The following is a 14,109-nucleotide window of genomic DNA, read 5'->3' on the forward strand; positions in this document are numbered from 1 at the left end:
ACTCCAGAAGAGATGGAAAGCCATTGACAACAAGCCATTAGATGCATGTTCCAGAGTTCACGTTCATGGGGATTGCAGCTCTCCCTCTCAGCTCTCACTTTCCAGAGCAGAGCGCACACGGACAGGGAGTGCAGCACTGAGGCACAGCTCCTTGTCCGCCTGGGCTTAAAGGCCTGTGGCAGCCCTGGGTACACCAGGCAGCTGAATCTCACTGACAACAGGTCAACAGCAATGCCCTCTGCTATGGGATGGATGTTGTTTCCAAGGAGGTTCAGCACCCTTCCACACAGTGTGAGGCTCAGAGCAGCCCCAGGTGCCACTGTGGTCCAGCTGCTGACAGTGAGGGTATCACAGGGACCTTGAAAATGCTGCCCAGGGAGACCTGCCACCCCACCACAGGAAGGCTGACAACAATCAGCCTGCAGGAAGGATAACATCCTCCTGAGCCGAGAACTGGGTCTCCCAAGGAATCATTCCAATACGCTCTCCCTCCAAGAGGCTGGAAAAACAAGGCATAGGTGTGTCAGAAACTGCCACTTACCTGCCATTAGTGATCAGGACTTCATGTATCAAACTTAACAGGGAAGAAAAGCAAGTTTGTGTAGTTGTAAGGGACTACATGAGCACAGGAACATGCAGAAGGTACATGGAGACACCTCTGTCTTAAAAGTTTGCAGTGAGGAAAGCAAGGGAAAAAGAACATCAGGGGTGAAGCTGCCTTTTGCATTCTAGTGAAGATACCTGCCCATATTGGAGAAGAATGTCTGTCCGTGTCAGAGTAAGCCCAGAGCCTGCACACTGTTCATGCACAGAGCCAACACACACGGTCAGTCAGGCCGCCCATACCAGGGCTCCAGTGGCCTGTACTGTGCTGGCTAGCAGAGATACTCGTGCTGAGGGGCATCAGCCCCAGGGGATCAGAGGGAGATCTGGAGAGCAGGAAGCCTGGGGGTATGTCGGCACCGCACCATGCATCTCGCTGGCTCTCCTTCGCTGCAGAGCAGCTGTGGCCCTGCCATATGATCTCCTCTCCACCTCCTCAGGGCTGTAGCCAGAGCCTGGAGCTGGAAGCGGCTCTGCCAGGCAACTCATAGAAGCCTCCCGCAGCTGAGCCAGCTGAAGCCATGGGAAGCTGCCGTGTGGAGTGCTTACAAGAGGCCCATTACGGGAGGACGGAGCCAAGAGGCCAGGTACCTGCAGCAAGAGCTGCGGCAGCCAGGCTCCATCCCGCCGAGCCAAGCGAGCCGCCTGCCAAGCACGGGGCACGGCACCCGGAGAGCGGCAGAGCAGCATCCACCGCCCACAGCAGCACACAGCTGCTCAACCCACCGGGGCCAGAACCCCAGACCCAGCGCTCTCACCCACAGCACAGCCCCGCGCGCCGGGCAGCGGGCGCCGCCCCACTCTCGCACCTCGACGCACACAAACGGATCGCCGCACGCGTGGGACGGCCGCAAGGGACCGGCAAAGCGCTGGCGGAGGGCTCCGATGGGTGCGCGGCTCCACGCCCCTCCCGGAGGGCCGTCCCGCCGCGCCCGAGGAGGGCAGCGGAGAGGCACGAGTGCGCGGCGCACACTTACCCCGCCATCCTCCCTCTGCCGTTCGGCTCCTTCGCCCGCGGCACGACCCGCGCCTTGAGCGCGCTCCTGGGTCGCTGCCGGGAGGGCTGCAGTCCCTGCGCGGGGCCGAGTCCGGGTTCGGGGCGCTGCCTGCGGCCGTCGTTGGGGCTCTCCGCGGGGCCGCGCTGGGGGCGGAGGGCGGCGGGCAGTGCGGCCGGCTCCGGGGGGGCTCTGTGCGGCCGGGGCAGGCCGGGAGCGGTGCCCGTCGCCCCCAGGGGCGCGGCCTGACCCCGCAGCCGGCGGGGCTCGGCGCGGCGGGAGGCGCCGGGCTCCAGCCTCGCCGCCAGGTCCCGCTGGCAGTCGCCGAGTCCCAGCAGGATCGCGAAGGTGAGGGGCAAGACGCTGGCCGCGGCGCCCCGCATGCTGTCAGCCCGCGGGGCGGGCGAGGGCCGGCGGCGCGGGGCGGGCATCCCTCCGGGGGCTGGAGCTCCGGTCCGCCCGACGGAGACGCGCCTCACTGCCCCATCTCCCCGCGGGGCTCCGCCAGCACCTGCTGCCCGTCGGGGCCGGGGATCGGGACGGGGGCTGCCGAGCGGCCCCGCGGAAGGAGGAAGAGCCGGAGGAGCGCGGTCGTCCCGCCGGCGAGCTCCGGCGTTCCGCAGGCGGCTCCGAGCACCTTTGCGCCCGCCTCTGGCACTGCCAGAGCCTGGAGGGGATGGAGGGTTTTATTTTTGGAAACCTCCCCCTTTTGCGTCTTTTTGATGCTGACATCCCCCCTCTCCAGAGGACACGGCTCAGCCCCCCTCCTTAGCAGAGGAGACATTCCAGCAACACCCACTTTGGCAAAGGGAAACAAACTACGACGGAGAAGCCTTAACCCCTGCCTGACCGGGGAAGCCGACGCTCCGCCGGTTCGGGAGCCGCCCTCGTTCCCGCCGCCCCCGCTGCCCGGTCCGCAGCGAGCCGCCGACCCTCGGCGCTGCCGGCAGCACTCGGGGAGCGGCAGCGGCCGCGGCTGCTGCCGTGGGGGCGCGGAGCGGGGATGCGGGCGCCAGAGGGACGCGCCGCCGCCCCCCGACGTCTGGGGCCCTCGGGAGCCGCCGCGTCTCCTCAGCCGCCTGCCTGCTGCCCTGGTGGCATCTCCCGGTGCGAAGAGCCTTACTGCCATTGCAGTCTGGTTTCTGTGCTCTCAGACAGCCCCAAACCCTGCTCGGAACTTTACGCATTTACTTGTAGAAAAGGACTCACCTGAAAGCTCCAGGTCCCTCGGCTAAGAGACACCTCCCAGGAGTCGCATCCATCAATAGACGTCAAGCCCTCCCATTTTCCTCCGTGTGGGCACGTGGAGGTGGAAAGGTGGCTCCAAGCGGCTGCTTTAAATGCACTGAGAAGGACTGGGCAAAGAGTGAAAGTAGGTAGAAGGATGTCAGGGTTTGACCTCATGCTCTGCCACGTCTCTGCTGCTCTCCACTGCCCTTGGCCATCTTGGGCAGGAGCAGGTCCTCCTCAAGGAGCACAGGCTCAGCGTCAGCTGAACACCATGAGGTATTTGGGGTGGGCTCTCCAGGCTGCTCACTGCAGCCCTTGCATGCAAGAAGGGCAAAGAAACACACTGAGTGCACTCAAGTGCACACCAACCCAGACTCATTACACCAAGCTCAGGCAGGTGGAAGGTACAGCTCACTGAAGCATCTTGATGCAGAGAGCAGTTCCTGAATGTCTGCAAGAGGACGCAAGTATCAGAGCGTGCATGGAGCAGCCCTTTCACTGTACCCTCATGTCTGCGTTCAGGATAGGGACTCTTGGGGCCAGATGTTGCAGCTCAACCACTGGGTTTAGCAGAAAAGTTATGTTAACCCATGAATTTATCTATTCCCCCTTGCCCACCTGATGCACGGAGGAGCTGCAATAAAACGCAGACTCACCTCCCATGCTCACCACTCCTCCAGGCCCTCACAGGGCCTGCTGCCTGCCCTCTGCATCCCTCCAGCCTTTCCCATTGCAGGTACCCACAGCAAGGCTGAGCAAGTTCAGACTTTGACCTCAGGACTGGCAGCTGTCTGTGTGGGGCAGTGGCATCAGAGCAAGGGACAGTAGGTGCCTTGGCATTTCCTGGATGACATCACCTCTCCATCTGCTTGGGCAGAATCTGGCTAGCTACTGAAAGCTGCAAGCAGTGCCAGATAAGAGCTGAGGCTCAGCTCTTTGTTCTGAGGAAGAGGAATGTCCTTTCCATCCTCACCTAATTACTTTCTTATGCAGCAGTGGAAAGAATGTTTGTGCCTAAACCTGACACAAGAAAATTATCAATACCATAAACAAAGCCATAAACAAAGCTTCTCAAAGCACCCTGGCAGTGCTGGAAGCCCTGCGGGAAGCCCTGCAGAGGACTCAGTTGGAGCACCAGTGGGATCCCCCCCCCAGAGGTACTGGGTCACCCCTGGAAGATGCAGTCCTGGGCTCTGACAGCTGAGGAATGAGGTTTACAAACCAAGCACAGCCTCACCGGCCATCTCAGAGCCAGCACAGGGGCTTGGCATCCCATCTCAAATCAGCCTGGTGTCACACTCACAGCCACCCCAGGAGCTGGATGCTGAGCCCTACCCAATCTCCCCATGCAAGCAGGCACTCCTCCAAGGGTGTTCCAGAGCTGTTTGTTCCCAGCAGCACGTGTGCCAATCAGACAGGGAGCAAGCGCAGCCCCGATGCAGGTGAGCCAGGGGCAATGCACAGGTACAGGATTGCCTTGTATTTAGCTCTCCCTGAAAATAAGTCGGAAATTGGGAAGTACAGGGAGCGTGGAGAGCTGCAAGTTGGGCTGCAGCACGCTGCTCAGCAGGGGCTCAGCAGACAAACATGAAATACCTCATTTCTCAGGAACTCACGCAGACAGAGAGCGGCCGATCGAGCAGCTCGCCGCCGAGATCAAACCCATGCCTGGGAAGAGAGATTAGCAGCAGGGAAGGGTGGTGAGTGGAGTTCAACAGCAGAGAGCATTTTGCAGGAGGGCGAGCTGCAGGTGGGCAAAGCAGAAGCACCGCATCCACATCCTTGTACTTCCCTGCACCAGCTCTGGGGTGATTGAGACAGCACCAAAGGAAAGGCCAAGTTCAGATGGAGTTGTGGCACCTCCCTAAGTTCACACTTTCCATGGCTAGCAGCATAACAAAGTGAATGAGGCAGCTTTTGGAGCTAGAGCAGAAAGGAAGAGGCTCACTGGAACCTGGAGGGAAGAGGAGCAAGGATGTACCATGCTACCAGAATAGCCCATCCTTCCCATCACCATTATGGTGGAGAAACAGGAGTGCTTGGGCAGCTGAAAATCAAAGTCACAGTGCCTGGTGAAAGAGGCTGAGTGAGAAAAGGTGTCTGTACCCTGGAGGGATGGCTGAGATTCAGTTCTTCAGCCCTCTCAAAGAATACGGAGCAGGGGTCCCACTGTGCCTGGACCCCTTGCACTCTCATTCTTCTACCCTTCATGTCCCCATCACCTCTGCAACACCCCCTTGGCTGGGTAGCACCCGGGAACCATGCTTCCAGGCCAGTTGGCCCGCAGATGTAGCTCCTGGCACCACATCCCTTAGATAAATTAGCTTGTTTTCTTCCTCTTCTGAAGGGTTCACAACCCACATGTGCTTCTTCCTCTGCTGCGAGTGGACCCCTAACGCGCTGCAGATGGGACACATTCCATGGATTCAGGAGCTGCCTGAAGCTCATAGGCTAAGAAGGAGCATTTCCCTGGCTGAAGGCTGAGGTGCAGGAGAAGGCCAGCCAGTCCCCCAGGTTCACAGATCAGGGTGCACAGCCAGTCTTTTGGAGGCACAAGTCACAGCTTCTGAAAAGAGCCACCTCAAGGAACAAAGGCACAGTAGCCCGGAGAGCTGGATGGAGAAACAGTTTCCAGGCAGCAATTCATCTCTGAGGGCACTTCTAGAACCAAGGACATTGAGGAAGCAAGAAAAGCAGTTTCTGGACCTGAAAGCATGGCCAGCAAAGACTCCAGAAACACCACTCCAAGCCTTGACTTTCCCATGAGAGACACAGAGTTCAGTGCTTACGCTGACAGGATGCCCAGGGAAGATGTTCCCAAAGGACTGACAAGCTGCAAGGCAGGTTTTGGGAACAGCTCCGTCCAGACACTCATGCTGCGCCCTCCAGCCACCTTCATCTGCTCTTGATGTGTCCATCCCTCGGAGCCCCAGGACGCATCCCAGCCTTCTCTTGTGAGGAGAAGGCCAGCACATTGTCAGAAATCAGAACAAAAACTGTCTGGCAGCCCCTAACAGAAAGCCAAGGTTTTCTGGGTTTGTTTCTCCTTTTGTCTAACCATCTCCAAGATGAAGGAGAGAGGCGCAGCAGAACCAAGTGGGTGTCCCACCACTGGGCACTTTGGTGATACTGTTATATGAACATGTGTCCATGTATTACTGAGGGCTGAGACCACATGCTGGAAAGGAGCTTACAGCATGAAAGCAAAACATGCCACTGTGAAGGAGAAGAAATTTGGAGAGCAGGAACAGATGGCAGAACCCAGGGGATACGAGTGAAGAGTGAGGCAGAGAGGAGATTGCTGTGGGCTACTGCTACAGAAAGGCTCTGGTGGAGCTGGCTGCCGAGCACAGCTGGCTCCTTATTTATCCATCACAGTATTTCAACCCTTCAACAACTCTTCAAGAGAAAGAAAAAAAAAAAAAAAAAAAATACAGAGAGAAAACTCAGCTAGAATGTGACTCATGCAGAGCTAGCGTAGCTCAGAGGAACCTGTCCATCTATAATTAATGAAGTCCTGTTTTCATTGATCTGACTGCGGCCTCCCCTCACCCCAGGAGGCTGGGGCTGGCTTCTCTGTCTCCTCATAGCTGTGGCTGGAGCTGCATGTGGCAGGGAGAAGACCCTACAGACTGGACAGCCCTGGCCAGAAGCCCATTCCATCATGCCTTCCTCAAAGGAGCGAGGCTGCTCAGGGTGTCCACCCCACCCCATGAGGCTTCAAGCAGAGCACACACTCGGTGCCTCTCAGGAAAAGAGAAATGGAAAGAAAGAGTGTGAGGAAGATTTTCCAGGGGCAGGTTGTCACACACTGACATCCTGAGATCAGGTCCGCGGGCCGCTATTCTCAGCAGAAAGCTTGCCTTCTTGGCGGCTGGGACCACCCCAGGAACAGTGCTTCCAAGGAGCCCACGACCTGAAAGAAGGAAAAGACAGATCCAAGCAAGGTAACACAACACTGTTGTTAGACAGAAGAAACAAGATAATGCCAGACAGTGATGAAAGAGTTTGTTCTGAGAATATCCTGCCATACGGAACTCTTCTCAACAGCACTGCATTTTCTCAGCACATCAAAAAGACCAGATACAAACAAACAAACAAGCCTGTAATCAAGCTTTGAATTCTACTGAGTGTTTGGGATTAAAGTCATTTAATCTTCTGATTAAATGCTTTTGATTTCAAAGCAGTCTTCCTAAAAAGCTATGACTTTTGTTCTCTTCGAGGTTTTGGTCCTGCTTTACAACATTCCACTGCTAAATGCATAGGGAACTCAGACTAGAAGTCCTTCAGCCCAGCAGATTGGTGCGTCAGGAGAAAACTGGTGGCAGCCCTGCAGACCCCAAAATGGAAGCAACCTGGCTGATGTCGCATTTGTATTTTTGCTTGATTACTCTGTCATCCCAAGATGGCACCAAATTTTAGGTGCTTTCCTTCCAGTTTGGGAGCTGGAAGAACTGTGATCTCAGTTTGTTACAATGCGATGATTTCAAGTCAATTTTAAGTGTCTTAATAATAAGTGAATCTTAGAGAGCTGCAAAAGGGGAGAGTGATAAGGTGGCGTGTGTTGGAGCTCAAGTAGTCAGTCAGCAGGCAATGAGTAGTTCATTTACACTTTACAGTCCCACTGGGTAATTACTGGGATTAGGCTGCGTACCCAGTTTCCCAGCTATGACCTCACAGGCTGGGAATCCAGCTCTCTGCTGACATCAGAGCTGTGAGCGCTGCCCCCACCAGCTGCCCGCTGTCACCCACCCTCACAGAGGTGTGGCACACGCTTGTGGACCCACAGCTGGGTGCGGGCTCTCACCAGAAATAAACTCTCATTCCTCACTGTTTTAACAAGGAAATAAATGTAGGGCTGGTGCACCCCGCAGGTGCTTGCCCATACAGCCAGGGCTGCCTCTCCTAAGCTGGTTCCAGTGCTGCAGATTAGCAGCTGGGGGCTACGGGGACATTGTGGCACAGCCCCCTCTTCCCTCAGTCTGACTCCAGTTGTTATGAACTACGTCTGACCTACAGCTCTCTGCCTCACCTGTCCCTGCCCCGGCATCCATATCCTATATGGCACCAGCCCCTTGGCCCCTTCTCAGCTCAAGCCTCCAGCTGGCTTTGGGGCCACTGCTAGAAACATTATAGCACACCTGTTCTTCAGATGAGGGTTTACAGCCAAGGCGAGCACATCTGGATTGTGAAATAGACGCTTGGAAGTTTATCAACATGTTTCCAAATAGTCTGGGTATGGCAGCGGCTCTGTCTCAGTGCTCTACTGGAGGAAGCAGCTGGCCTGGGTGGATGGTTCAGCACCCTTCTCACGCTCCACACAGGCCAGGCTGAGCTGCACAAACGCACGTGTCTCTGAAAACCCAAAATGCCTCTTCCTGACAGCACTGCTCCAGGAAGCCATGTCAGTGAGGCTCTCAGAAGGGAGCAGGAAAGGGAAAATTCAGTGCCCTTCCCACCTCCAAGCCCGCTGACGCAGCGCACCCATCCTGGCCCCAGGCCAGCAGCTCCCCAAAGCTCTGTGCTCGTATTGATGGTCATGGGGCTGCTCTCCACTGTGTGTAAGGATGTGCTCCGGCAGCTCTGTTCTGCACCAGGCATGGCCGTCAGCAACCTCCAGGATTCCCAGCAGCATCACACTGCCACTAATGGGTTTGTCAGCACCACGCGGATGTGAGCAGGGATCGTGGCCCGCTGCCCTGGGCCACTTCACGTGCACAGCTCTGCTGTTGTATGAGTTTCTCAGATGTGCATCGCTCATACCCATGCTCACAACAGACCTCCCACACAAATGCAGAGTAAAACACTGATTTGGTTGTCTTCCCAGCCATCCCTTGCCAACAGAAGCACAGCTAATACTTACGAGCATGAGGGACAAGGGGGCAGGAGGTGCAGAAGACCTGTAAGCTGCTGTAGCAGGAGATCTGCTTGGCTTGCGCAGTAGCTGTTGCTTCTACAAGACCATTGGATGTCCCAGGTCTGAGCTCACAGCAGCTGATGATCAAACCTTCTCTCAGTGGTAAAGCAAGTGACACTAGATACAGATGTACTCCTGAAAACCACTCCCTGCTGACACCCAACAGCAGCTTGGCTGACAGATAGCAGAATCTGCAGTCTGCACTCACCTTCCATCTGCTGGTCCACCTGCAAGTAAGGCAATGCTCTCATCCTGCAGCACTCACTGCTCTGCTTCCTTCTCCTGGACTGCCTGTCCCTGAAGGGGAGACCTCTTCATTTCCCCTGTGGCTGAGCTCCGCACAGATATCTACAGGAACCAATGGCACAAAAGGAGACACTACTTTCAAGGTGGACCAGACCTTTACTTCTTTTGCTGTTGACTGTGAGCATATCTATTCTTTAGAGGCACCAATTCAAAGTAGTTCCAAGTTCAGAACGCTTGGATGGGAGAGGCTGGGGAGGAACACAAGTGGAAAGGCCAGAGGCAACACCATGCCTGCAGGCACCGTACCTTCCATGACAGTGGTGCAAATGCATTTCTATAGCAATTTGCATTCAATCAAATTCTTCATCCTTACGTATTCACTTTAAGAGTCTGGAGCTGGAGCCGCAGATCTCCCAAAAAGGCCTGGAAAGAAATGCATCCTTACTCAGGGGGACTAACTTGAGAGCATCAGCACAGAGAGAGCTGACAACTTCTAAACAGAGCCTGTGATGATGGAGTTGAGGACAGTGCTCCAGGGTGCTGAGACTGGGACCAGAGTTCAGTCTGGCTCTGATACAAGTTTCTTCTTCTGTCTCAGATAAGCACCTAGCTTTGGCCCTCAGTGACAAAATGGACAAGAGACCATCCCACACACACACCTTGTTTGCCCACATCCTTGCTGAGACCTGTGGCATTGGAGTGAGCCAGGTTATATTGAAACAAAGAGCATAGTGCAAGGGAAGAATTCTGAATGAAGGTGAGAGTGGTATGCACACCAGTTCTTAGGCAAAACAGATGTGTTTAGTTGCACCTACCTCTGAGCACATGTACCATTGTCTTGAGCCCATACATTGGCACAGTTTACTGCCAATGATATCTTCCATGGGACTTGGAGAACCTGCAAAGAATGCACCACAATTCAGGGCAAGAAGTACTGTAAGACACAACAGAGGAGAATGGGTTGGAAAATGGGAAAATAAATTCATTTGCATATCGCTAAGAAAATTCATATCTAGATATACCAGTAGGACCACCTGCCCAGACAGTGTATTTCTGCTGATGGAGGGGTTCATGCAGTTCCACATTTCTCAGTAAGTTGAGCTGGCTACTTCTAAACTTCCAGCTCACTGGGTCTTCTGTCTCTTCCTTCTCACTGCAGCATAGATCTGACCTCAGGCCCACCCCACACTGCTAGGGCAAAAAAGTCTCACTCATTACAGCCAGTGCTTTGTTCACAGCTGAGCCAACCCTTCCTCCCCAGGGAGAGTGCAGCTCTCAGGAGGCAGAGGTCAAGTATGCTCTTCCCATAAGCTGAGGATTTGCCTTTTGCCACTTAATCCAGACAGAGGTTACACAGACAACAAGGAGCTCCTTTGGAGATGGGAACAGCGCTGTCAAGCACTTAAGGCACAAGCAGGTACAATGGGAGACCTGAACACATGTCCTTCACCACAAACCTTTGGGGCAGCAACAAGAAGGCAGCTAAAAAAACAAAACATCCCCAGATACTTCATTGCTGTTTTGCAGAATAACTTTAATCATTACTACCAGCTGGTCAAGCTTGACACCTGATGCTCATGTGGTTTTGATGCTTAATTCCCACAGGTTGCTTCACAGCTTTGTCTCCACCAGGGAGAACTGGACACAGAACAGCCTCACCAGCACAGTGCCTGGAGGTGGATGTGTTACAGCAGCTCAGCTCTGTGCCTGTCTGCACAGTGCAGGAGCCTTCCAGCAGCACCACAGCATGTCTGAGAGCGCTCCTGCTGCTTTAGCCAGCCTTGGCTGTGGCTCTGCACAGTCTGGTGCTCTCTCCCACATTCGCAGATTGGTTGGAGGTGGAACAGGATCTCAGAAGATCCAGTCACCTCTGTCCTCAGAGTGGGGTCAGCCAGAGCAGGGTGCTCAGGGCTGTCTCTGGTTGAGTTTTGGACATCTCCATAGATGGGACAACCTTTTGCTGCATGATTCACTCTCATCTAACCTCTAGAACAGGAGGCTGCTGGCTTTATGCCCATGGTGGATTTGGCACAACTGAGGAGATACTGGTACCTCTTTTGGGGATGCTGTACCTGCACCATGATTCTATTCAATCTAAAGGCCCACACAGCTCCTGGCTCCAGTCGCACCAGAGCTACACCAGGAAGATGCTGACTCCCAAGTTACATGGCTGTGGTTTATCAATTCACAGAGGCCCAGAGTGAAAGGATGGGGTCTTCCTCCTTCTACTGACTGAGCAAACAGAGTAATAGTGAATCTGGCCCATTCCATTTTCCTCTGTTTCTTGCTTTCTGTTCAAGGTAGCTGAATGAGCAGGGGATGTCATTTGGCAGGAAAACTTTCCTCTATCAGAGCTGACTGTCTCCAAGATTGAGGAGGACTAACCCCTATGACTCCTCCATAAACACCCTGACTCCCCCACGGCCATCCCTTCCTCCCTCCTGCTCAGCTTACAGACAGTGCAAACCCACGAGGATCCCAATCCCACACGCCTGTTTTCACTGATCTGTACCATTTTAACTCCTGGTGCTTTTCTGGTTCTAATTATCTCTCTGTAGAGCTGACGACACTTAGACATTTCATTTCCCTGAAGACTTTTTCTGGCACTCAAATCCTGATTTATGCAGCGCAGCCGTGGACATCCTAATCACCCAGGCTCACCTCTCTCTTGTTAACACCCTGGCTGGCTGAGGACCTGGACACGCCTTTCCCTCCCATCGGCAGATCCAAAGCAGACTGAACCTTTGCCCTCAGTGAAGTCAAAGCATTGGCAGGTCTCTCCTCCAACCCCTTTCCCTCTCATTCATCACTGATCATTAATCACAGCAGCCTCTTTCCGCAGGGGAACTGCCTGGACAAACCCAAACCTGCCCCTGCAGCTGACAAACAAAATCCCAGGAACAGGCACTGAACAAGGGCAAACCCAGTTAACTGCTGTCAGAAAATGCTACCAGTAGACTCAGCCTGGCCATTAACCCAGCTGCTGAGAGGGCATGGTGAGCTTGGAGCTCCTCCCAGACCCCTCGGGATGCTTCCAGCAGGGGAAACAGCTGCTTCCCTACACTCCCATCTTCTGCTCTTGCTGGAAACCAGTTCAGAAACAACAGTTAGGGGTCTAAACAGCTCTTAACACTTATCACCTCCTTTCCCCAGAGGCGGATCCAAATCCAAAGTATAGCTACAAGACATGCATATCTACTTGCAACACCTCTTCGGAAGAATTAAGGAGTGGCACAATGCAGTACTCAGGACACAATGACAAGTACTTCCATCCAGCCAAAGAAGCCAGAGTCCAATGCTGGTTCAGCCTGCAAAATGGTGCGAGAGGTTCAGGCTGGGCATGGTACCAAACATTACAGTAGAGCCCCTCTTTATGGCCCCCAGACATTTTTGCATTTGCGAAGGCCTGACAACCTTTCCAAGTTTCTCTCCGCCATCCCGCTATTCTTTTTTTGGGCTGTTTCTTGCTCCTTGTCCACACTGCCTGTTTTCAAGCTGTTTTGCAGGAGGCAAGGTCATCTCTCATGAGCAATCAGCATTGCACATAACACAAGGAGGGTGAATTATCTCTGCAAAGCAAATCTTACACCTCTGTGTTGTGCTGGGACACACCTGTCTGAGTCATGTTTTGGGAAGGACTGTTCTCTGTCATAGTCAGCCTCTGCTGCCACCTGAAGAGACAGCACAACAGCACTAAGGGCTGTGACCTGGATACTCCTTAAATTCCCTCCTAGCCCTCTGCAGTGCTCGCATCCATCCAAGCCTGCCAGGAGGAGGAGGGCAGCTGGACAGGCGCCCTGCATGCTAGCTAGGCCTTTGTGTACTGGCCACAGGATTTGCATCTGAAGCTGCTAACAAATGAGGTGAAGGAAAAGTCTGAACTAGGACCAAGTCTGGTGCTGGTTTGAGTTCTGACTGCAGAGCAGCTGGTGCAGCCTTGTGGGTGATACACGACTCGGCTGTCCTGAACACCCTTGCTGAACTGAAGTTTCCCTTACAGTGAACCAAGTGCCTTTATTCCACCTCCCTGACCTCCTGCAGCAATAGGTGAGGAAACGGTCCCTGCATTCCTCCCAGAGCAGACTCTTTCACAGAGGAGAATCAAGAGATCAACAGCCCAAAGCAAACTCATGGGCTCCAAGACTGCACCAACACAACATCAAGAGCATTAGCATTCCTCAGCTCTTGCTGGGCTGAGCTCCCCATCCTGCTCCACCTGTGGAGCTGTGGACACCCCCACAGCCTTTATGGGGATCCAGAGGCTGGAGCATGAGGTGCTCAGACGGGTGGGAGGAGGAACGCAGAGGCCATAGCTCAGGAGGTAGATAAATTGGCTGGTTGAAAATAAATACATGTGGGTATCAGGGCAATTGGTACCATTGGGTCAGGTTCTCCTACCACTGCAGCTTCTACTACTCCTTCTTTTCTCTGCTTTCCCACCATCTGCTGAGGCGACCACAGGGAGAGGAGGTTTGTGAGGGTCACCCTTAGGCCAAGACAGATGGAAAGGCCCTGCTGCAAGCACTTTCCTAGAGCCGGGCCAGACAGCTGCAGTGTGCCCCAGCACAGGAAAAGTACCCAGGCTGTGGGAGCTGGCTCACAGCCGCATGCACAGCCCTGAGGCTCTCCTGCAGGACCTGAGCCTGCAGCTGGACACAGAGTGAATTAACAAGCTGCTTATGTCCTTCAGCCGAGTCTTGAACAAACAGATGATGCCAGGAAGTGATCCCTCTCCCTCCTGCAGACTGTCCTTCTGGTCAGAGGTACTTTTCACAGCACTCTCCAGGAGCAGAACCAGCAGCACCTTTGTTTGCTACACAGAGCTCCAGGCTGTCAACTCCCCTGTGCTTTGAACCAGCTCCAGCCTTCTCAGCACTGCAGGCATCCAGCCTGGCCTGCTGCAGGCCTAATTAATTCCCTTGTTCATTTATGGTCTTCTGTCAATAAAGCAAGTAATTGGTGCACAGAGGCAGCAGCTCCTCATTCCATGCATGTGCCCTCATCCTGCTGGCAAGCTTTTCCCTCACCAAGGCTGCCTGCAGCCATCTCCAAACAGGCTACATGCATGCACGCACACACAGGCAGGGACATCAGGACTGATCTGATGCTGCTATGCAA

General features: G+C 54.4%; 1 protein-coding gene across 2 annotated transcripts in view; it reads right to left on the reverse strand.

Moving 5' to 3' along the window:
• LTBP2 (latent transforming growth factor beta binding protein 2) overlaps nucleotides 1–2,044 on the reverse strand; it is a 59,498-nt gene extending 57,454 nt beyond the window's left edge. The window contains exon 1 of one of the 2 annotated variants that reach the window (XM_042879770.1): nucleotides 1,581–2,044. In XM_042879770.1, coding sequence (XP_042735704.1) covers nucleotides 1,581–2,029 — 449 coding nt within the window. In that variant the 5' untranslated portion in view covers nucleotides 2,030–2,044. The remainder of the gene's footprint in view (nucleotides 1–1,580) is intronic. The other variant, XM_042879847.1, reaches the window with a different exon arrangement.
• Between the last annotated feature and the right edge of the window lie 12,065 nt (nucleotides 2,045–14,109).

This window comes from Lagopus leucura, unplaced genomic scaffold (assembly GCF_019238085.1).
Source record: "Lagopus leucura isolate 7727_CA_CO unplaced genomic scaffold, USGS_WTPT01 Super-Scaffold_1, whole genome shotgun sequence".
NCBI classification, from domain to species: Eukaryota; Metazoa; Chordata; class Aves; order Galliformes; family Phasianidae; genus Lagopus; species Lagopus leucura.